The 25,826-nt window shown below is 36.9% G+C and overlaps 1 protein-coding gene across 2 annotated transcripts; it reads right to left on the bottom strand.

Annotated features, from left to right (window-relative positions):
- Positions 1-1,017: 1,017 nt before the first annotated feature.
- On the bottom strand, positions 1,018-25,826 carry LOC306849448 (glycerol-3-phosphate acyltransferase 4-like). Of its 2 annotated transcripts, none has more exons than XM_079384477.1 (13): positions 25,510-25,826; positions 23,325-23,809; positions 19,972-20,044; positions 19,361-19,694; positions 16,070-16,144; positions 15,884-15,973; positions 14,137-14,230; positions 13,947-14,062; positions 13,737-13,792; positions 12,957-13,042; positions 9,451-9,579; positions 8,843-8,922; positions 1,018-4,677 (listed from the first exon to the last, which is right to left on the bottom strand). In XM_079384477.1, exons 2-13 carry the CDS (start codon positions 23,490-23,492, stop codon positions 4,569-4,571), a joined length of 1,410 nt encoding a protein of 469 aa, XP_079240603.1. In that variant the 5' UTR covers positions 23,493-23,809; positions 25,510-25,826; the 3' UTR covers positions 1,018-4,568. The 2 variants fall into 2 exon arrangements, with proteins under 2 accessions (XP_079240603.1, XP_079240604.1); XM_079384478.1 differs by having other exon boundaries at positions 25,674-25,809.

Raw genomic sequence — 25,826 nt, 5'->3', positions numbered from 1 at the left:
TACAACAAACAAAAATTAATTGCTCAGTCTCGGTTAGAATTCAATAAGTGTTATTGTTTAATAATTCCATTTACATTATTAATGGTATTTACAGTATCTCATCTAATATTTATTGCATCGTGGGACTGAAAAAATCCTTTGTGAAACTAAAAATAAAAACGGATGAAAGTAGCTTGTTCTGCTTCCGTGCTGTCGCAGCACCACAAATTAGATAGATGAACAGATCAATTGCTAATCTAGTTAGTTTGATCGATTTAGAGCTGGTAAAGGTAAGGTAATTGTTTAGAAACTGACGCACATGCCCAGTGTGCTCTGGCAGACACATAATTGCGGTCAGTTTGTCGTTTTGACCGTTCCTACAAACCTGATCTGGAGATCTGGAACTGATATCCACCAGATTCAAACACAGTAAGTGATTATGGCTATTTTAACAATCCCTAAATATCTAAATTGAATCCTCTGTACCAAACATGTGAAAACAATGAGCATGCAGTTCTCTAGTGTACTCTGCATGCTGTTTTTTTTGTGTTGGGACCCATCCATCAGCTCTTTGGCTGGCTGAAGTCATTGTATCCCCTCTTGGTCTAAAGGCTGTTACCTAAGAGCTGGCACTTTTCAAGAGAAATGTCACCATGAAGGAAAATCTCTGTTTCTCAGGTCCGACTCCATGGCAGGCTGAATGAATGTTTATAATCCATGTTAAGTGAAAGGACTCTGGCAGAACAACTTGTCCCTATGCCTCGATTCTCCAGTCATATGTCAGTGTAGAGTCTAATAACCATGTCCAGCTCTCCATTTGTTTTTACAGCCTGCTCCACCTCAGCAGGCCCAGGACAGACTTTTATGGGTGGGCCACATCTTTCCTGTGCCTGATGAGTCAGCTACTGCACCTTGGTGGGTCTCTTTTGTCACATGACCTGGGACAGCATGCTAAAAGGGTGTATTTGAAGTGTATCCTTCACGAAAAAGCAAAGGATAATAGCAACATAACTGTCATAAACATGAGACAGTGAATGTTGTGTTGAAGTTCTTTTATTTACATATATGACATTTTTATATAGTTGTACATATGACTATCACATTGGAACATTAACTAATAAAGTTAAAACTGACTGTAAAGTCAGGGATGTACTGTATAGGTGGATGTGTAGGCAAGGTGCTGTTTCAGAGCATAGCAGCAGTCAAATCACTGGCGACATTGTTATAACAGATAAACCCCCATCCCGTCAAAACATACATCCAGATGTTCCCCAAAGAACCTTTCGGTGAACAGTTCTTAAAAGAACCATTCTTTTCATAGTGTAAAGAACATTTAAAAAATCTGAAGAACCTTTTTCTACTATAAAGAACATTTTGTGGAAGGGAAATGTTTAATGGATGTTAAAGGTTCTTCATGGAACCACTGAATCCAATAAAGAACCTTTATTTTTAGTGTAGCGAAGAAAATGTGCGTCAGAGACACAGCAGCATGGACATGTTACATATCCTCCTGAGACCAAGCAAAAAGAGTTTGTATTTTACTGTTATTTTACTGTGACTTTTGAACAATAATGGACGTTTTTAAATAAAACATCACTGTACTACTGCTCCCTTTTTATCTATACAGATGTTTGACCAAGAATAATTTCAATAAAACTTTTATTTTGCTGAAGCAGATGTTTTTTGTGAGGTCGGACATTTTTAAAAACAATGAAAGAAATTGGTCATGGCCAAATCTGTTTTAAATCTTCAAGAGGACATGTACAGACTTAACTGTAAATACATGCCATCTACAGATGAACTGCTGGATCCCAGGAGGATACTGAACTGATGATGAACTGCAAAAACACTGCAGAAAGAACAAGAAGTCAGTGAACTGGAATAAGTCCTACATGATCAATGACTCCCTCCACACGCTGATCTCCAGTTGAACCTCTTCATAAAGCTGAGAACATCATCAGACCTTAAATAAAAGGTCAGAGTAACTGTATATGATACATTGTGATCGTTGGCATGTTTATCCAACTACTCTCTCTGTTTCCACCGAGCCATTTATATGCACTCAGTAATTGGTTTAAAACTGTACAGAGTCATTCCCACGTACTGAGCCCAGTTGCTGAACTGATTCACATGCTGGTATGTAGTCGTGCTATTTCAGTTGAAAGCTGAGATCTAAACCTTAGTTATATTCAACCTGTTTATTACAGGCTGACTTGTCTTTAAAGTTTTAATTAGTGAAGTACTGCACCACTTGTGGCCAATTCAATTTCAATTTTTAAGCACATAGATGAAGTCTAATCATATTTAAATACATACTTTCTTTAATCAAAAACCATTGGAGGAACTCCATCATCCAGTACATGCCTCCTTGAGCTGATGGCTGTGTAAAAGATGCTGCTCTGACACTACACTAATGAATGATGAATGCATGAGAAAAACTAATAATAGGGTTTATGTTATAGGGATAGCTCACCCAAAATTTAAAATCTGTAATTAATTACTCACCCTCATGAAAGACCATCGTTCATCTTCGGAACACAAATTAAGGTATTTTTGATGAAATCCGAGTGTGTTACAGGTTTGGAACGACATGAGGGTGAATAATTAATGACAGAATTTTCATTTTTTGGTGAGCCATCCCTTTAAGAATTACACAGCTTGAGTGTTATTTGCAAATAAAGTATGATCCGATCCAAAATAACCTTACATTTGAAGTCAAAAAGCTATCGTTGGTTAAACAAACATCTTGTTTGTCAGTGGTTGTAACCAAACATAGTCTTGAAATGAAAGACCCTTGGTACACATGGGCTGCATCTGTAATGGCATACTTTCTTTACTATGTAGAACATCTGAATTCACAGTATTCATAAAATAGTAGGCGAAAAGTATCCAGATAATGCCATGGGAGAGGATTTGTGAACAACAGTAAGGCAACTGACGTACAAATGACAATGACAACATGACATATGTAGTACATCTGGATTTCATTCATACGACACACATTCATACTATATAATACACATTTTACCGGTCACAAATTAATTACTTATTCAAAAGAAGCGCCTATTCAGAGAGTATGCGATTTCAGACAACTTTTCTGTTTACCGGGCACGTTGTGAAAATACAATGTTTTGATTCTGCTTCATTATGAGCCCTTTAGTGTTTTATTTTTAGAGCTAGTTAGTTGCATACAGTGTTTCATGCACTGATATTCAGGACATTGTGGTGCTAATGCTTTTATTTGCAATGACGTGGCATTTTTTGGTTTAGTAAAGGCGTTTAAGACTAATGCTCTGTGTAAAAATTCAGAGCGATAAACATTTTGATTTGAATAAATGGCAATTGATGCATCTGCCCAGACCAAAACAAACATGCCATCAATGCAATTTACATTTTACATGTAAAACATGGCACCTACTATCAGAGAGTGAATTTTCATGCTCATTCAGCCTGTTTGCATTGGTCTGAAGAGAGAAAAAAAAATTATCACACAGACAAATCATCAGACAACTTATTTAATCGGATCATATCATCATTGAACTTAAGATGATTTTAGTATTTTATTTTTAAATAATAATAGAATTTTACTGATGCGTTGAAAAATGGATTATTGTCCAACTAGTTTTAGGTTGGTTGATCTAAAAAAAAAAAAAAAAAAAAAAAAAAAAAAAATCCTGTAGGAAACACTGGTTGCATATATACAGTACATGCTGCATAGTGTTGTTTAAACATTACCAGTAATGGTTTTAATTTGAATGTGTGCAGTACCTGAACAACACTTCATAAAGTTTTCAATTGGCCTTCTCTTGGCCAATGTCATTAAGACTCTTATGATTTGACTCCCAGATGGAAATGAAAAAGAGCTCTGGATCTTTCACACAAGGTCAAAAAACAAAAAAAAACATAATATATAACAAATTCTTCTCAAACCCTTCACACAGGTTTGATTGTTTATCCAGAGGTATTTTGAAAAATTAATGCAGATTATTAATCTGCAAAAGTCAGGATAAGCTTGATGTCCCCAAAATAAACCAAGGTTTCCATGCATATTTCTGCTGTTTTCTCCTGTTAAAATCCAGGATTACAGTGATTCACACAGCAGACGTATAGCAGAGAGATGGAAATGCTTTCGGACACCTATGTAGAGCCTGATGAGGCGTTTCCATCAACCATTCATGGCCATCAAATTTAATAGTTTACTGCGTCCTAATGACACGTTAAGAGCAAATGATAATAAAAGAAAAAGAAACCACAACAAATAAATAAAAAATAAAAAAGAGAACAAAAAGGGAGAAAGAAACCATTAAACTGCCGTATTGCGTCCTTATGACTCCTCATGGGTAACTCGGCCACTACAGACTGAATCACGCTACATTGACTTCGGTCAAAGGAACATTACGCGTCAAAACACGTCTCATGGTGTTTTGATCACGATCTGACCGAACACTGGACACGCTTTTGTCCTTTGATGAACAATTAAACAAGGACAGTTCTTGCTATGTGACGTAAAACAAAAGCATTACGTCGTTGTCCAGGTGTCAGAACTGTCTCTTGGCCTCCAGGTCCTCACCTGATTCATCTTCCTCTGCTCAAGAACGACTGCGGTCCTCTTGCGTTCCAACCAAAATCTTGCTGTACAGTTTTTGTTGCTCCTCTTTGAAAGTGTCTTTCACTTTTTCTCGTTTCAACCCACCGTCCCTGAAAAAAAAAAACCAAATACAGTTTCAACTAAATTGCCTTTCACCAAAAGGCCACTAACCTACTGAGAAAACCAGATTTGATATGCCTAAGTTGGTCTCCCAGTCTGGTCAAAACCCTGTTAGCTGGTTTAAGAAGGGTTTTGGACAGCTGTCAGCTGGCCAGGCTGGTAGATTAACTTAAACCAGCTAAGACCAGACATTTTCTGGTTTAACAGACAGTTGCCTCTTATCTCTCAATCTACATCTTATTTTAGTGTTTTTATTACTTTTCATTGGCCTCAACATTAGTGTTTACACTGTAAAAAGTAGCATAATTTTAATGGCAAACGTCTGTAAAATTGCTATGGTAAAAACCTGTTCAATGATTAGCGTTAAATTCTCTGGTTACACTTTATTTTGATAGTCCACTTTAAACATTCTACTAACTATAAGTAACGTTGTAACTACGTCAACCAATTCTCATTCATTTGCAACTACATGTCTACTAACTTTCAGAATAGACTGTTAGGGTAGGTTTAGGGCTAGTAAAATAAGTTGACATATACTTGCAAAGTTTCTAATAGTCAGTATGTTGTATGTTGTGGACCCATCAAAATAAAGTGTTAGAAGATATTAAGCAGACAGTCTACTAATACTATAATGCTACTAATGCTAGTTGACATGTAGTTGCAAAGTTACTTACTGTTAGTAGAATGTCTAAAGTGGGCTATTGAAATAAAGTGTTGCCAATTCTCTTACTTTATAGTGAAAAACTGTATAAAAAAATAAATAAATCGAATGGGAAATTTCACAGTATTTTACTGTAAAATTAATGATTTTTAGAATGAAAAAAGAACAAGCAATGACAAAATTCCCTGTTTGTTTTTTCAACTGAAATAACTTTTTTCTTATAAGATATATACATTAGGGTTCATCTAATTTTGTTAAAGTAATGTTATGTGTGTTACCATAAGGGTGTTTTGTATTTGTATGAACGATACCGTGCACCTTCTATAAATTAGTATCTACTTCAGCTTGTGAAAAAGCTACTTGTGATGAGCTTTGATTCATCATGTGGCTTTCTCTATACCACCTGTGTTTTATGATGGTTATAAATGTACTGTAAAGGTACAAAACAGATTTCGGCACTTCAGTTGGTATATTAACTCTTTCCCTGCCAGCGTAGATTTTTTTCCAGCCACTGCAAGCTTTTTTGATCATTTTTAATTCCCCCCAGAATATTTATATTAGTATATTAGTGATTTATATTAGTAATCTAAGATGGTGCCGCAGATGGCAGCTACAGTGCTTTGCTCTTCAGTGTTTGTACTGTTTTTGTTTGCTTTTCCTGTTTTTTGTTTCTCAAACATGATCAGTTTTACCAGGGATGACCTGCTGAACATTCGGCAGAAAACACCACAAAAACTTTTACTGGATTTTGATTATTCGGACGTTTTACTGGACATTGTAGTTGGCGGAGCCGTAGCTCTGGTCAAACGCTTCAGGACGCGCAAATCTCTCCCGCGAACTGCCAAAATACAGACAGCATGTTCCATGTCCCACCAGAGACAGTAATATTTTGGATCACTGTTACACAGCGATAAATGACGCATATCACTCTGTCCCACGAGCAGCTTTAGGACTCTCTGATCACGGTTTGGTTCATCTCATACTGAGCGGGATTTACAAGCCTGTTTCTCTCTCACTGATTGGACTGTTTTTGAAGCTGCTGCCACCGATCTGGACGAGCTCATAGAGACTGTAACATCTTATATCAGTTTCTGTGAGGATATGTGCATTCCTACCAAGACTCATCTAACTTACAACAACGACAAACCATGGTTCACTGCAAAACTCAGACAGCTCCGTCAGGCCAAAGAAGATGCTCACAGAAAGGGGGATAAAGTCTTGCATAAACAGGCCAAATACACACTGGAAAAGGAGATCAGAGTGGCAAAGAGGAATTATTCTGGCAAACTAAGGAACAAATTCTCTTCCAGTGATTCTGCTTCAGCGTGGAAAGGTATGAAATATATCACCAGTTACAAGACACCATCCCCCAGCACTCTGGAGAATCAACAACTGGCAGACGACCTGAATGAGTTCTACGGCAGGTTTGAAAAAACACCCCACACCCACCCTGAACACCTCTCCACACAACCATTCACACCTCCAGCAACCCCCCTCTCCCACACCTACAATTCAGATAAGTGAAGATGACGTGCGCCTGGTCTTCAGAAAGAACAAAAGAAGGAAAGCACCAGGCCCAGACAGTGTGTCACCAGCCTGCCTAAAAACCTGTGCTGACCAGCTGGCCCCCATCTTCACACAGTTCTTCAACAAATCACTGGAGTTGTGCAAAGTCCCCTCATGCTTCAAATGCTCCACCATCATCCCCATCCCAAAGAAACCCAAAATTACTGGACTTAATGACTACAGACCTGTGGCTCCAACGTCTGTGGCCATGAAATCATTTGAAAGACTGGTTCTGGCTTATCTGAAGGCCTCCACTGGAGCCCCTGCAGTTTCCCAACAGAGCAAACAGGTCTGTGGATGATGCAGTCAACATGGGACTGCACTTCATCCTGCAGCATCTGGACAGACTAGGGACTTATGTGAGGATCCTGTTTGTAGACTTCAGCTCCGCTTTTAACCCCATCATCCCGGACACCCTTCAGAATAAACTGACACCGCTCTCAGTCCCCACCTCCGTCTGTCAGTGGATCGCCAGCTTCCTGGCAGACAGGCAGCAGCTAGTGAGGCTGGGAAAATTTACATCCAGCACCCGCACCATCAGAACTAGAGCTCCTCAGGGCTGCGTTCTCTTCCCACTGCTCTTCTCCCTCTACACCAAAGACTGCACATCTAAAGACCCCTCTGTCAAGCTCCTGAAGTTTGCAGACGATACACCACACTGATCGGCCTCATCCAGGACGGTGACGAGTCTGTCTACAGACAGGAGGTTAAGGAGCTGGCTGTCTGGTGCAGTCTTAACAACCTGGAGCTTAACACGCTCAAAACTGTGGAGATGATAGTGGACTTCAGGAGAAACCCCCCTGCTCTCCCCCCACTCACCATCATGAACAGCACTGTAACAACAGTGGAGTCATTCAGATTCCTGGGCACCACAATTTCTCAGGACCTGAAGTGGGACAATCACATTAAGTCCATTGTGAAAAAGGCCCAGCAGAGATTGTACTTCCTTCGCCAGCCTCACATCCAGCACACTCCCTCTTTGAACTGTTATTGTCTGGTCGATGCTACAGAGCTCTGAGAACCAGAACAACCAGACACAGAAACAGTTTCTTCCCTCGAGCAAGCCATCTCGTGAACACTTGACACTAAACATGGAACACACAACTCTATTATACATTATTCACCACATCCTTTTTTTTTTCCCTCATTTCAAATTTGCACACATCAGACCTGTACACATTGTCTATATTATATATTGTGTTTTTGCTATTTTGTACATTGCCTATTTGTATATTATTATTATTTTATTTATGTTAAAAAACTGAGCCTCTACTTTTTAACAACAACAAAACAAAAACGTTTTATTCTAGCTTCATGCAATCTTTTTAATCAACACTTGAATGTGAGTAAGTTTCATGAAAAAGCATAATTTTGAACAAGAAGCTGAAAGAAAAAAAAAAAAAAACGTGTCCAGATCAGATTCAGAATGATCAAAACATAGATGGAATAGATCGCTTCCATCAACACATCCAAAGCTTGCACAATCCTAAACCACTTTCTGGATCATCATTTCATTCGGTATTGTTAAGCAGTTTCGATTATAAGCTCTTTAAAGTTTGATGATCGTGTTATTTTAGAAATGCTTTTTTCTGCTGCTTCTTTTGATCCAGACATTCAGTTGTCTTTCAGAAGATGCGTAATAGCATCTCCTACCGTATAACAGTGAAAACACGGAAAGCCAGAAAATTCTGTCAATGGTGGGAAGAGAGTTAACATTGAAATGTGAAATGAAATGTTTTTTTGTTGTTGTTGCTTTTTACTGTAAATGTAAATTAAATCTGTAAAACCTAAAATGCTGCTATCACATTTTTAAAGGAAAAGCTCTGGCAACCACAGCTACCATTTTTTCTGTAACTTTTACAGAATTTTTTTTTTTTACACAATAACACAAGCACAGCCGCTGAGTCAGATAATGACAGCAGACTTACCACAGCAGGTCCACCAGACCACCCTGTCTGGCAATGGCTGCCTTTACTCTGTTAGCAAACTGCATTGCATCCTCACCCTCCTGCAAGAAGACAAAACAGACCTTTACATATTGTTGGTTATAAAATTTATTTAGTGCCTAAATTAATTTTTATACTTGTTACAATTATTTTCAGTTAACAGCATGTTCATTTCTAACTGAAGAAACAGCTATAATTTTTTGAAAAAACTAACTACAAATAAATAAAGTAAAGACTTCCAAAATTATTCCAGTGATTTTCCAGAGAACTTTTGTAACATTCAAGGTGGGGCGGATCACACCAGCACAATGATTTACCTATGGTGACCATTTCAGGGGGTTTTTTTCAGGATGGGAGCCTTTTACATGCGTTAAAAACAATGTTCTATTTGTTTATTTGCATGCCCACATGCAAACACAGATGTCCATTTCCAATCTGTGGTGGGTGGACAAAACTCCAAACCCACACGGGCTCATTTGTACTTGATTTGTGTATTAAATGCACCAATGCAAAAATGGGAAGGGCAGTGCAACTCATTCATACCACAGATTTTACTGCATTCACAGAGGATGCATGTGTGTGAGCCTTACCTGACGGCTCATCGGAGGCAGGTACCACACGCTGCAGACGATGGCCCAGCTACTCATCATCCTGAGCAGATAATTCACCATCCCAAACTTACTGCTGTTCCAGAAGGCTTCCCCAAACCGAGGGTCATACTAGAAAAACACAAAGACATGCAAATGAAATACACTGCAACCACCACCACAATGTTGACAAAAAACAAGGTCATTTTCTTTTTTTTCCATTTTCCATAATCATTTTTTCCCCCCAGTAAATACACCCAAATATTCTTAAAACAAGAAAACAAATTGTAATAAGTAAAACATGTTTTCTTGAATTAAGTTTATATGGTCTATATATTTTTATTTGTCTAAATGTTTAAGTTAGATATAAAACTTTTGAAACTGTAAATGTAGACCAAAAAAAAAAAAAAAACAACAAAAATTATATTGCAGTAAAAAGCACGTATTTCAAATGTAGGTCCAAATTTTGCTTTAAGCACATATTTTTGCAAGCTAATACAAAACAAAAATAATTCCAGCTCTATTCTCTGAAAATAAGTCTTATTATATCTTATAATATAATTATAATAATATCTTTCACAATTTCTTTAGACTAACGGGATCTTGTTTTAAGGATGTTTAGATGTTACTGTTGACAAATGTTGATTAGGACATCAACATCCTAATCATCTGCCCTTCATCATTTTTCTTAACCCTCTGGCCCTCTTCGATCATTTTTGACCGAAAAATTTTATATTTTGAAATTTTAAAAATCTTAGCTTCATCAGAATGAGATGACACTTGGTGACTTCTGTCACATTAGCAATATGAACACACAAAAATCATGGACATGATTCGGATATGTTAAAGAAAAAAAAAAAAAAAAAAAAAAAAGAGTCACACTTGACTTCTTCGCGGTCAAAAATGACCGACATAGGAAATGAATGGGAAATACAAAAAAAATGTGAAAAGTCAGTGAATCTTTTGGTGGTACAAACTACAAATCAGTCACTGGTCAGAAAAAAAGTGTGCAGCAATCAAGGGGTGACTGTCTGGAATATCAGGAGTGCAAAATAGACACCCACACATGCGCACACGCACACACACACAGAAATTAGCTGGTAAGACAATTTTAGGGTTGGTGACTGCAGAGCTGGTCCCTGCGCGGCTCGTGCCTCAATGGCTGGTCCCTCCGCGGCTTGTGCCTCACCTCATCTAATCTTTTAGAATGTCTAGATATATATCTAAATGCAAAACTTAAAAAAATTAAGAAAATTATGTCTAATAAACAACAGGAATCCAAAAGTCTCTGTATATATCTATATAGGGTGCTAATACAAGAAGGTCACTTCAAAAAAATTTATTTTAAATGCCTTCACTATTTTAATGCGAAATATTGCATTAAAAAAAAAATAGTAAAAAAAATAAAGAAATGAAAAAATGTAAAAAATACATATGAATTCCAATGGAGAAAATAGCTCATTAAAATTTTATAAATATTGCATAGTATCATAAAATTCCCTCAAAATCATAAATAATAATAGAAAAATATTATTGAACAAAAATATATTACATTGATTTTCCTGAAAAAAAAAAAATGTACATTTCAAGGCTTCGGTCACTTTTGACCGCGAAGAAGGCAAGTGTGACTCCTAAACGAAGAGGGCCAGAGGGTTTAAAATAAGATCTGATAAAGTACAAGATGATGTACTTTAACCTTTGAAAGCAGCTTCACAGCTCAGAACTAGAGTGAAATCATACAGCCTATCAGCTGCAGCGTTAAAGGGGTCATGAACTGAGAAACCAAAAATCCCTTGATATTTTGATATATAAGAGGTCATTGTATCATAAGAAAAACATCCAGTAAGTTTCAGAACTCAAAACCTTCCTGTTAGTCTAAAGAAAGCTTATATTGAAGGCAGTTTGACAAAACGACAGCTTGTGGAATTTTTCAAAAATATTGTATTCTAATATTTGGCCTCATACAAAACGAGTATTCAAATATTAATTTATTTAAATGAGGTTTCATGAGAAGTTTTTGTCATGATTTCTGAACAAGCTTATAATTAGGCATTATACACAACACGTCAAAGTTACATTATATCTCAAGTAGTGCTGTCAAACGATTAATCGCAACCAAAATACAAGTTTTTGTTTACATTATAAAGGCATGTGTACTGTGTATATTTTTATGTATATATAAATACACATACAGTATATATTTTGAAAATATTTACATTTATATATTCATATTCTTACATTTTATATTATATTTAATATATAAACAAAATTTTTCTTAAATATATACATGCATGTGTTTGCATTTATATATACACATAATAAATATACAGTATACACACATTATGTAAACAAAAACCTTTATTTTGGATGCAATTAATCGTTTGACAGCACTACTTTGTGGTGCTGATTTAGTAATATAGTATAATAAACTATATTAGTGCATTTAGTGTTTTTATTTTTAAAATAATAAATAGCTTACGACAGAAAATAGCCTACTTCTAAGTTTTTTGGTGTAAAAATCTTGATAACATTATAAGTGGACCTCAGAGAACAGTACAAAATAATTTAAAAAGGCAGTTCATGACCCCTTTAAAAGTACAAGTGAAGTATTTACAGAGGATTACTAATGATTCAAAACAGTCTCTAAGTTTGAAATGATATGTCCAGTGTGTTTTGAGTGTAAAAGGCCATTTGTGTCATAGGGTATTTGCATAAGTAAGTGCTCAGTGAAAGAAAAAAAATAAGCTCTTTAAGTACTCAAAAGAGGACACTGTGGTCTTCTACACTTTGGGAGACTTGATGCCAGGGTGTTGTGGGTGGGTTTAAACATGTTGCTATGCTGTTCTGGGATATCTAGGTGCTTGCTTACTGGACCAAGTCAAAAGAGTCCACCCCCAAGTCCCAAGAGATGGCTCAGGTCTCTCTCCATCTATGGGATTTTTTGTTTTCGACTGTTATATCATCCACCAGTATTAACTCAGATCAGCCCAGAGAAAAGTAATAGCACACATCAACTCAACATGTCTCACAGTTTTATAGTGTGGTCCAAAAATCTGAGACCACATAAAAAATCTGAGATGTTTTCTCTCATATAAACTTATTTATATGAGAGAAATTCGTATTTTGAAAACTGGAAAACAAAGGAATTTGACCAAAAAAAAAAAATCCAAAATATTTATGCAGTATTTTTAGGTCATATCCAATAAACAGCCAACGTGATCATCAGGACTGACACAAAAGCTCATTCAGCATGAAAGCTGCTGTTGTTAAAGCAAAAGAGGGCAATCCAAATACTAGGACAATTATTCATATTATGCGGATAATGTAATTCATAAAAAAGCAGTGTTTTCATTAGTGGTCTCAGACTACAATGTTTATCATTTTGGTATTATTTATGATCATAGCATCAGCATTACAAGACAAGTTGTGCACCAATATTTCATAATTCTGTTCAAGGTTTGCTCACATCCCTTACCCAGAGCATTCATTAGAGAAGTGAGATTTCTGACCTTTATGGCGACGGGGTAGACAGTTGAGCCAATTTCAAAGCTTCCTTTCTTGAACATCATGACTGATGTATTATTAACGCAGGTACCTGAAGACAAATTATATGATAAACACATGAAACAAACATAATACCATCCAGTTCACGACACCTGTTCCATGTTAGTAACTAGAAGTTTATACAAGTATATGAATTAGTGGAGAAACCGTAAAAGGTCAATTGTAACTTATTTAAAATCACAAACAAGCAAGCAAGGAATTGTTATAATTACATTATTTTTATGCCTGTGATCAACAACTATGTTCACTTTGTGAGAAAAAAAAAAATCAACAAACACTGATTTAGAATTATGGATGTCCAGTATGTGTTTTCTGCTGTCTAAAGTTATAATGCCTTTAAATTTAAAAACATATACACCACCGTTCAAAAGTTTGGGGTCAGTAGGTAAAAAAATAAAAATACTCCACAAAAATAAAGCACAACTGTTCTCAAAATTGATATAATAAAGGATCTGAAGACAAGACACTGAAGATTAGAGTACTGGCTGCTGATATAAAAGTATTTAAAAAACTGTTATTGTAATATTTCACAGCATTACTGACTTTACTGTATTTTTAAACAAATAAATGCACACTTGATGTCCATAAGAGACTTCTTTCAAAAACATTCAAAATCTTACTGGCACCAAACTTTTTAATGATAGTGGATGAAGGAAAAAACTTAGCGGTCTCCTCGAGTCTCCCTTTCATATTAATAATAATTTCTGAGAATGAGTTCAGCTCACCTTCGGGGAATATGAGGATGGGCAGTTTGCTTTTGTCTTTTACGTGATCGCTCAACCTGAAATAAAGTTCATATTTATTCATATTAGTGTTATAAAAAAACACAATTTAGCAAGATATTTGAACTAATGTTACAAGCTATATTTTTTAGAAGAATTCAGCACTTCTGCTCAAAAGCCACATGAACAAGATAAGCTGTGATATTGAGTCACCTTTTAGCCACTAGATGTCGATCTTTGACTTCTGAGCGCTCGAACCAAATGTGTGGACAAGCTTTCACCATAGACTTCTGAATGAGCCCCATCAGGCCCCCATGGATCTGACCCACCTATAACACACACATGCAATTAACCATTTCAAACACCAACTACAGTTCCAGTCAAGAAACACACACACACTTACCATTGCATAGCATCCGTCACTGGCCAGTATAATGACGTCAATGGGTGACGTGTGGTTGGCGACACAGATGCCTCCATTCTTGGGTTTATTTTCACTGTCCCAGACAAAGACACAGAGAAGATTGTGAGCGGAGAGTGTAAATAGTGTCAGGAGAAGCAGAGCAATGTGAGTTAACGGTAAAAGGTCAAATGAAAAAGTTTATGCTGACATCCAACTGTTTAGTAGTGTCTTCTTCATGCTGTTTTGTTGTCACAAAACCCTGAATGTCAGTCCGAAAGGAACCAGTTTGACTGGTTAAGGGTGAGGCCCTGAGAAAAAGACGTTTGTTCTTTTCTTTATTCGTATTGTATTTTGGGAGGAAGATAAAAGATGATAAATAAAAGAAGAATGCACAGGAGAGCAGTGACCTGAAATGCCAACCATCATCACATTAGGGCGACGCAGGAATGACAAGCTGAGATAAAGACAAAGATGGCATTGGAGGAGTTCAAATTCAGTTGACACTGAAATACCAAGCTGCTGTTAACTCGCCACTCTATCTTTCAGATAACATTAGAATCTAAAAGTGCCTGATGCACCATTGATACAGAACCTGTTAGAGTTCAAGGGATAGTTCACCCAAAAATGTATGCAAAAATACATATGCAACGTATATATGCAGATACGTTGTTTACATTCAGATCAAAAAAGTAAACAACGTATCCACGTACGGTGCTGCTGACACAGAACAGCATACGTTGTTTACAAAATGACCCTTTAGGGTGGGGAGGAGACAAATTTTTGAATAAAGTCATTATTTGTGTTTTCTTTGCGCACAAAAAGTATTCTCGTAGCTTTGTAAAATTACAGTTGAGCCACTGATGTCACATGCATTGTTTTAACGATGCCCATGCTACGTTTCTGAGCCTTGATCGAGTTAGGATCCTTGCTGTCTATGGGAGGGTCAGAGAACTCTCGGAATTCATCAAAAATATCTTAATTTGTGTTCCAAAGATGAACGAAGGACTTACAGGTTTGGAACGACATGAGGGTGAGTAATTAATGACAGAATTTGAATTTTTGGGTGAACTATCCCTTTAATATTCTCAATCACCAGCTCTCATTCACTGTAACAAAGTGAAAAGAGTGACTAGTGCTTTCTTCAAAATGCTTCCTTGAGTTTGAGAGTTGTGTGCTTTTTAATTAATGATTTAAGTGTGCAATATGCATGATAGTGATAGTGTGAGACTGTAAGCATGAGTGATTGTTAGTGTGAATGTTTGAATGTGTATTAATTTATGTCATTGTGATTGTGCGACTGCCTTACTGAGAAAGTGTGTGTGATTGTGTATATGTGACTGATTGTGAGTGATTGCATCTGTATACGTGAGTGTTTGACTGTGAGCTTGTGAATGCGTGTATGATGTTGGTTGATTGTTAAAGTCTGATTGTGAGTGTGTAGGTGAATGTTTGTGTGATTGAGAGCATCTAATTGTGAGTATGTGTGATTGTGAATGCATGTGATTGTAAGCCTGATTGTGAAAGTATGTGTGTGATTGTGAGCATCTCATTGTGCGAGTATGTGTGTGAATGTGCATGCATATGGATGCTAATGTGAGTGTGAGCATATGATTGTGAGAGCTTGTATGCGTGATTGTGAACGTGCAATTTAAGATTGCACATTGACCCAAAATGCCAAGGCTCCAAATGTTTGGAAATTTCCAGTAAGTGTGCGTATGTTCTTCCACACATCTGTGACGCTTCTTACCTGTGATGGTATGTGATGATAGCAGTCAGCGCTCTCACACAGATACGGTAACACATCAGGTGTACTTTCTCACTGAGAAAATATTTCAGCCTATGAACACACAGACACATTAACACCAGATATTGGCTTCACAGATATGTAGGTTCAGCACTAGGTTAAGAAAATCATATTTTTTATTTAACCTACCTTCCATTGGGCAGAAAACCAATCATGGTGGTGAAGACAACCAATAGGCTCACTCCTGTGATTGCTAATGTTAACCTGATAAACCAAAAACAAGGCATTTAAGTTCAAACACTAGAACAATCTCTACAAAACTTACCCTTTATTCTATTTTTCATTTAAAAGTACACAGTAAGTTTTGTTTGCTTTTTGCTGGATTTGAGAAACATACTTCTGAGGATGCGACCTACTCTTGTAGCAGAATAGAGTATTCCTCTTATTAATTTTTATCATTTTAATATTTCATCAGTTTATTTCAAATTATTTATATTTTTTACTTGAACTTTTTAAGTGCACCTTTAATATAAAAAGAGTCAAGTTTTTACTTTTGAGCCTTTGACTGGAGATACAAAGATAGAACAGGATAGTAATGAAATGAAATAGAGACACTGTAATATGTCACAGGCCCAATATAAACCTACATAGCTATATGATCACCACAGCTCCAAGAGCACACACTCCCCACCACAACACAGCTCTGACCCAATGCATGCTGCTGAAAAATGTAAGCAATGACACTGGGCATTTAGGTTTCTGTCCATGATTCAATTAATCCCACAATACCCAGGTGAGAACATCTGATTAAACAGAGCTCAGCTATCAGTGCTCTTCCTCCTCTCAAATGTGCACACAGGATGGTGAGGAGTTACTATTAAAGAATGTGGGTTAAGGCCATGGCCCTGACTGACATTAATCCTACACAGGCGCCATATGGCCCTGAGGGGGCATCAGAATTAGCCTGTATTTTAAGACACTAAGACACTAAAAGTGTCTCAGGGTGGACCAGTTAGAATGATGTCAAATTATAATGTCAGCCAATCAAAAATCAGAGTTATTATTTATTAAAAACTCTAATTAGCAGTTGAATGTTACAAGAGCTTTTTTCTGCTCTGTCATGACATACAGGGGTCCCTGTATTATAAGGGGTGAGCATTTAATGTACAAATGTACCCAACAATGAACCATGTACTGCATCTATGCTGGATTGTTTGATCACAGACATGTAAATGAGAGTAACAGCAGTCATCTCTGCTCCTTTCTTCATGAAGCAACGGTTTCTAATTTGAATACTCTGTCCCCAACAAAAAAAAACAAAACACAGAAGGCACCATAATAATCTGACCATTCAACGAGTCATAAGTAGCACAGGTATATTTGTAGCAATAGCCAAGAATACATTGTATTTGTCTAAATTATTGATTTTTCTTTTATGACAAAAATCATTAGGACATTAAGTAAAGATCATGTTCCATTACATTTCCTACCGTAAATAACAAAACTTAATTTTTTATTAGTAATATGCATTGCTAAGAACTTCATTTGGACAGCTTTAAAGGCGATTTTCTCAGTATTTTGATTTTTTTGCACCCTCAGATTCCAGATTTTCAAATAGTTATATCTCAGCCAAATATTGTCATATCCTAACAAACCATGCAACAATGGAAGGCTTATTTATTCATTTATTTAAAAAACTGACCCTTATGACTGGTTTTGTGGTCCAGGGTCACATTTGTTACATATGGTGGTGTTACTTTGTACGTCAAGGTACTTCAAAGATTACCAATGCACTACCATGGTACATGTAAAAAAAAACAAAAAACACAGTTACCATGATGCGTGTTAAAAAACCATGGTAGTACCACAGTACATTTTAGTACTTGTTAGATGTTAGCAGTGGCTTCATTTCTCCTTTTCCTATTCATTTTAGCATACTTCTCTTCTAATCTTCACCACTGCTCATTGCGTTCTAAACTACCATTCGACGGTGAAGTGTTTGAGTTGCCATCTTACTATTCCTTACACAGCCAAAACACTGACCTAAAATCACCCGATCTGAAGCGTATCAGTCACACAGGATTAGTTTTTATGTTATGTGCATGTAAAATAAATTAATTGTTACTTCAGATCTTATCTACAATGTTTATGTCTGTTCGGACAGGATAAGGGATATATTGAAATCGTTTAGGTGGGCGTGTCTACAGCGCACTGCCGACACAGGTAACATCCAACACAAAAAATATTTCTTTATGTACGTAATTACGCAAGAAATATTAAACATGAACATGTCTCTAGTATTAGTATTAGAAATTGATTCGAATATACATAAATATTACAATTCAAACCTCTGTTACTATATTGCTCTGTTGAATTGAAATTCAAAGCTTACCATGAATCATCTTGGAAATAAAACTTCAGATATAAAAACGTTGATTCGTTCGGTGACATTTAGTCAATAAAATCATATGATTTCCTATTCATTCAAAAGAATGTATGGGAATACCAATATGGCGGCTTCAATTTTATGACTTCATGAGCAGTCCAGTTTTCTATTATAGATCAGTGGTTACCACCCAAAATAAGAGGTTTTTTTTTATTTTTTAATCTCATTTAATATTGGATAAAGTACTATCTACTAAAGTGCCAATACTCAATATTTAATTTTAATGCTCATTTCTCCTATTTTTACATTTATTTTACCTTTTAAACGCTCCCCAAAGTAATTAGTGAAATTTTATAGCATTTTTAAATGTAATCTTTAGCAAATCTCAAAATGAAACTCCATTTCTCATTCTGTACATCACAATGATGTGACACCTAAATTCACTAGTAGCATTTTAAATGACTGATTTTAGCTTAATATGTTTTATTTATTTAGACAAAATAGTACAGAATTCACTAATCAGCCATTTACGGCAGCCGAGAGAACTCGATCTGCTGCAACTTTAGAAAAAACATACAAATAGAAAAAGCACCAGCAAATCAAGAAAACATCTTCATCAGTTTGACAGCAGGTGCTGCAAATGCTCACAATGCAAACAAATAAAGAATTTTATTTGCAGCGCATTTCTTTGTTTGGTTGTATTGTGAGCGTTTGCAGTGCGTGTGTTGTCAAATTGACGAAGTCGTTTTCTTAATTTGCAGTTGTTTTTTCTATTTGCAGCACGTTGAGCTCTCTCGGCCTACATAGTTATTGGTCATAAAATGTATTTGGGTAGTTGACAAATAAAAATTGGACTGTGTCCTATGGTGTGACATAGCAAAAATGTAGAAAAAAAAACAACATACAAATAACATGAGAAAAATGTATCTTCATTCTTAGAGTTGCAAATAGCATGAGAGGTTTATCTTCAATGTTAGAGGGGTTTTTTTTGGGGGGGGGGGGGTTGCTGTCACACCACTGGACACATTGATACGTCAACTACCCTTTTGTGTCAGCGCCATTTAGTATCAAACCCCATTTTCCTTCATCCTCACCTGAGGGGCAGCAGGAACCCATAACGGATGACAACGCCGAGACCCCACAGCACTGTCAGTCTGGTGCTAATGTGTTGGAAGTTATAGTTGCTCCTGGTCAGCAAGTTCCAGGACTCAAGCTCCTCTGCCGTGAAACGTTTGGTAACCTCGTCGTCTACGATGCATTCAATCCCACGGCGGCAGAAATAGAAGGTGTCGGACATTTCAAACTCTGATGAGGAAGGGGAGGGGCCTGTGGTGGTGGAGGCGGAGCCATCCAACTCTCGGCTGCTGCCGTTTCGCCGAATCTCTTTGAGCTCCTCTTCCAGCGATGTAGGTTCTTTAGCAATAATGCCTGAGATTAAATAATGCATACAATATCAAAACCCCGAATAATATGCAACCAAATTAACATACATTGCCGGTAACTGTTGCCTGATCTTTCTGTTGATAGTTCAACTGAAAAAAAAACACTTCTGTACAGATCCCATGAGATCGACAGAGCACTTGGGAAACGCCAAAACAAGCAATGTCACTCAGATTAACAAGCAGATGAGCACACAGCAGAAGTAATAGATCATTTTCCCATAGGTGTAACAGCACAGTGTTTACACAGCCACTGAGCCACGTACCATTAAGACTGTAATGCTTGTACAGAAGATGGTTATTCTCCTTGGCTCCTCTTTCCATTCTCACTGTGGCCCACTGGAAAACAAAGAAAAATAAACTCAATTTAATGTAATCTTATTTCCACTGCAACATCCTAGTATTGTTTTTCTATAGTAAGAATTATCTTAAATTGAAAAGAGTTAAGTATTATTTAAATATTTAAAAAATACTCATATTTAACTCTCTGATCATGCATAAAAGAAAAAGCTTCATTCTTCTATTTACTTCAAAGTTGCTGCAGTGACAACATATTTTTGTAGACCAACATAGAAGTTAGCAACACACTAGTTGCCACTACAAAAACCCAGTAGGGGTTTTCATTGGTTTTTGGATTATTGCAGAAAATAAGATCCGTGACCAACTAAAGTTTATGATTCTTACATGTTTCGATCATCATGAAAATCTTCACAAATGAGCGCAACAATTTTGAAGCCTAAATTAAGCAGAAGTAAAAGAACCCATTCAAAAACAACTGACTTCAGGACAATGGAACTGGAAGTGCTAAAATGCTACAGTAACTGGTTTCCGGGTTTTGGCCTACAAAAAAAATGTAATCCCTGCAGCACACCATTTCATTTCTAATGTACAGTCAGCCAGTCATTATCGAGAAATAAAACTCATACACATCCTAAATGGATTATATCATAACAGACCTTAAAATAAAACTGCCTGTTTCATGATTTGAAAACACATTGCAGTGGACTGGAGCACAAAGACTCACATACTGAATATTCCCCTAGGGAACAACAAGCGCTTTATTGAAAAGCTGTGGGAGGAGGAATAATGTCAGTATGTTAATTCAGGCATGTGGAGCACACAATGCACACAATTGACTTACTACACTGAGAATCAGAAAACACTGAAGGGCTGCTATTGATATCTTGCAAAATTAACAGGTTTTGCTTTAACTTCAGTGCCTCAATGTTAGCCTACTAATTTGTCTTTAGTTCACTATCTGAACCAGGGATTCTTCTAATGTGTAATAAGAGTACTTTGGGGTTGAGAACTGAATATAGACACATCACAGTCTTTATTAGTTTGTTCTTGGAACTTATGGTACAGTAAAACTTTGCAGTCCTAAATGTGCAGCTCAAACTACAGAGCTGTAGGTGCTACACACAGTCAGGAATAGCACTTTTTAGCATTTTACTCTTCATTTTTAGGAACAATATTATCTATCACACTTCCTCTTTTTTGCTTCCTCATGACTAGGTTGGCCAAGCTCAATGTTGTTGGAAACACCGAAACAACATGAGGTTTAACTAGAATTTCTCTTTCAAGAAATTATCCTGTTTGTTGTTGGAAAATACTTGCTTCCAGAAATTTCAGGCAGCAGGACTAGAGGCACACGCATGTCTGCTCATGCTGTGCAAATGCGCGAACAGTTACATAACGGCTTCAGACTGACGTGAGGTAATGTTGAAATAAATCAGCCACAGCTGGAGAGGAGCATCCCCTCAGCTCTTCACTCCACCTCCATGCCGGTCTCTCAACTCCATGATTATAATATGGCGGAAACAGTGCTATTAAAGGAAGCAGATTATGCATTTTCTAAAAACGTTCACCAGATGTGCATTTGATTAACCTCATCCAGATCTCATTTCTTGTACCTGGCCTCTTACGTACACAGAAGCTGTGTTTATATTTAGATCCTAACACAAATAGAAATGCAAACAGTGCACTCCGTGTTCATTAACCTCCCAACTCCATCTACATCTTATCAGATGGCTACAATAATATAACATTATGAATATGGAAAACCTGTCAGTGTGCTCTAGAAGCACACGAGAAGTTCACGCTACTAAGTGCACTCCATAAATAAAAAAAAGTATCAAAATGCACCATGTTAGTACCATGGTTTTTTGTACAAGGTACTGAGATAATACCATGTTTTTTGAACATGTATCATGACAGTGCCTTAATATTATTTGATAAACATTTAGAATACCATATAAATATCATGGCGCATGAATAAGGATGCACAATATTGTTCGTTATCATATCGGTTATCTGATGATTCTGGTTACATTTTTAACTGTTGTTAAATGTTTACATTTCGATTCTAAAACTTAAAAAAAAAAAAACGTTAAAATGCAATGCTTTAAAAATGCTAATCATTTAATAACGGTTTAATGCAATATTTTACAAATCTCATAATATGTCTTACTGTGCATTACAATGTTGTGATGGCTAAATTAATTTATCGTATTTAAAACAACTGATTTAATTTGATTGAACGATTGGTTATTCATCTCTCTCACTCCAACCTTCCTGTCAACTCTATGCTTTTCAGTAAACAAATGCAAGGCCACAAATAAATCAGTCTGAACTAGGGATGTAACGGTATGAAAATTTCTCATCACGATTATAGTGACCAAAATTATCACGGTTATCAGTATTATCACGGTATTGTTAAAATGTGCTGGAGATGTTGAAAAAGTACCGATACATAAATCACTTCACCAAATTTTATACTTAAAAATCAACAAACAGCAAATAAAATGACTTTTTGTTTGCATAATCACTAAAACAATAACATTACCAATGAGGTCTGGATTTTAAATGACAATTTGACTGACACCAGTTTAATAGCATGTTCAAATAAATAATGTAAATGTTCAAATAAAGCTTTGAAAAAGTTTTATATAAAGGTAAACTGAATTGTTTAAATGTGTAGAATCCACATAAGCTTGTTTTTCATCAACCGGTTAAAATTTACAGCAGGGCATGCAAATTTGGTCCATTTTTTGGCCAGACAGAAACTGCACACAGGCTGAATGTAAATAAGTGTCTGTAAATCCAGTCTCTGACAGCAGGTGGCGCTTTATATGGAAAAGCTGAATTACAGCTGATTCCCGTGAACTCCGCGAACAAAGCAGTATTGCGTTTAAGAACACTTCCTTTAGGTCTTATATGGAGCTAAGATGAAAACAAAATGCCATCGAATCGTTTCAGAAGACAGTCAGATCCTTCAGAGGTACATTCATATAATTAATTCACTGATATATTCATTTGTATAATTCCCTCAGCACTCTTTTAAAACCTCCCATCTTTTCCGCCGTTTTCTCTCAGAATGAAACTCTGCTGCTGTGCGCTCGTGACACTGTTAACACTCTGCTTTATGCCGGACAGTATTTATTTATCGTGAGTTGTTCAAATCGTGGTAATCGAATACGGTTTTAATGATAATTAAAATATGAAACGGTAATACTAACCGTGGGGAATTTTATCATGATTTATCGTCAAACCGGTAATCGTTACATCCCTAGTCTGAACAACAGCATCCTGAAAGAGAGCAAGATGACCTTCAACTCACCTTAAACACCTTGAGCAGCGTCTTCATGTAGAGGCTGCGGATACCGAAGGACAGGCCGAAAATGGCAGGAACGATGATGAAGACCAAGAGCAGTGTGAACCAGACAGTGAAAGAGATGCCCAACAGCATGCACAGCAGATTATTGAAAGGAGACATAAAAGGGCCCATTTTTACCAAATCAAAAAGTGGTTTGTTTTGGTAAGAAAATAAATCAATTGGGAAAGGAACGTGGACACCCCAAAAGGCAACTTTCTCTGGTACTTTAAGGGTCAAAGTCTCCAGAGAATGAGGTGGAATGGGTCCATAAATAAGACAGGTGACATTATAAAGTCTTTCATTTCCACTGGCTCATGACTGGATGAAGCAAACACATCATTCTGTATGTGGCACTGCCCAGAGGCGATTTACTTTGCATTTAATGATGCATATTCTTCAACACTGGCAATTCAGCTGACTGTAGGCTCAGAACCCTGAAATAAAGAAACCTGGAGAATGTGGAGGAAACACAAACAGGAGAAGGATTACAATTCACTCAAGTACAGGCTTATTCAAATCAAACCCATAGAGACAGAACACACCAAAGTAAACGCAACAGGTTGATCACAACGCTGAACAAAGTGGCCTGGAGCTACACTGGGATCTCAAACAAGGACACGTTTGAGTCACAGAGCTCCCACGAGTACAGTGGTGGGAGACACACTTACATAACAGAGAAGAGAAGAGAAGAGAAGAGAAGAGAAGAGAAGAGAAGAGAAGAGAAGAGAAGAGAAGAGAAGAGAAGAGAAGAGGAGACGAGAGGAGACGAGACGACAAGAGACGACAAGAGACGACAAGAGACGACAAGAGAAGACGACAAGAGACGACAAGAGAAGACGACAAGAGACGAGACGAGAAGACGACAAGAGACGAGACGAGAAGACGACAAGAGACGACAAGAGAAGAGACGAGACGACGAGACGAGACGGCAAGAGACGAGACGAGAAGAGACGACAAGAGAAGAGACGAGACGACGAGACGAGACGGCAAGAGACGAGACGAGAAGAGTAGACAAGAGAAGAGACGAGACGACGAGACGAGACGGCAAGAGACGAGACGAGAAGAGTAGACAAGAGAAGAGACGAGACGACGAGACGAGACGAGACGACAAGAGACGGAGAAGAGACGAGACGAGAAGAGAAGAGACGACAAGAGACGAGACGACAAGAGACGGAGAAGAGACGACAAGAGACGAGACGACAAGAGACGGAGAAGAGACGACTAATGCAACGCAGTCTGAATTTTACTTTAAGTACTAAACTAAAATATACCGTCCATACAATATGAAACCATTGTTTTTAGTGTTAACTAAAACTACTAATAAATGTTTTCAATACTTGATATAAACTATAATAAAAGAAAATAGAAATGCTAGATATTTTTGTTTTTATCTAAACGTAAACTCTACCGAAAATTCTAAATGTTGCCATGGCAAAGAACTGAAATAAAATACCTTTAATTAAGTAAAGAGGTAATAAAACGAACAAAACCAAAATAAAATAAAAGCTATATATAAATATTAAAAACACTAATAAAAATGAAAGCACATAAATTACTAAAACGTATACTCAAATTAAAATAAAAAGATCATTCTAAACATCAATAAATAGCATTAATAAATTAAATCATTATTTAATTTATAAATATTACTAAAATAACATTGTCTGAAACTGAATAAAACTAAGGCCCAGTTAAGATTTTCACTGAAGTAAATCTGAAGCACTAAACTATGCAAAATAACCTACTTAAATCACTATTTTTTTTCTCCAAAGTCCTGACCTTAGTAATGATCTTAAAAAAGAAAAAAAGGCATGCAGTTGAGGAACCGTTTATTGGGCAAACCAGGTAAATTAAGTGGGAATAATTTGGATTAAATGTATTAAAATGATTTGCTTTATGTTAAAATAAAGAGCATGACAATTATTTTGGTGTACATTCAAACGCATTTCACTGACTGCTCTAAATAAAAAACAAAGTAAAATTAATTTGATTTCGAGGTTTAAATAACATTTTCAGGAGGAAACAAAAACTCGCCTTAGAAATGTAGCGGAATAAGTAACTTAGGCTAATGGGGTTCAATAGCACTACAATTGAACACAACACTTAAGCAGTAGTAACAGTAATGAAGTACAATTAATCACCTACTTACACGTTATATCCCTGTTCGAAACAAACAATGATCCACTTTATAAGCAGGTCATCTCTGCCAGCTAAAGCTTTAGTTGATGAACGGACCGAGCAGCAGATCGGCTGAACGTCTCCCCGATCATTTCACCGTCGCGTCGCGTGCGCTGCATCTATAGAAACACTTACTCGGCGCGTTATGGAGCCGAAGGCGCGTCCTCGCACCGGCAGACTGTCCCGGAGAAGACGCGAGACCGAAGATCCGCGTGTCGTGAGTGACATACGAGCTGACGCGTCTGTGACCACATCCCGGGAGTTTTCACGTGAATCAGACCCCTGTCT

The sequence above is a fragment of the Barbus barbus genome (genome assembly GCF_936440315.1).
Source record: "Barbus barbus genome assembly, chromosome: 29".
Lineage (NCBI taxonomy): Eukaryota > Metazoa > Chordata > Actinopteri > Cypriniformes > Cyprinidae > Barbus > Barbus barbus.
This window is presented reverse-complemented; position numbering and strand designations above follow the sequence as displayed.

Bases quoted from the DNA above. Each gene is read 5' to 3' on its own strand.
- LOC306849448 (XM_079384477.1), bottom strand. From the start codon at position 23,492: ATGGGCCCTTTTATGTCTCCTTTCAATAATCTGCTGTGCATGCTGTTG. The intron at 13,793-13,946 runs GTGACTCAATAT...ACTTTATTTCAG, and splicing joins CGACATCTAGTGGCTAAAAG to GTTGAGCGATCACGTAAAAG. The intron at 13,043-13,736 runs GTGAGCTGAACT...ATTTGTCTTCAG, and splicing joins CATCCTCATATTCCCCGAAG to GTACCTGCGTTAATAATACA.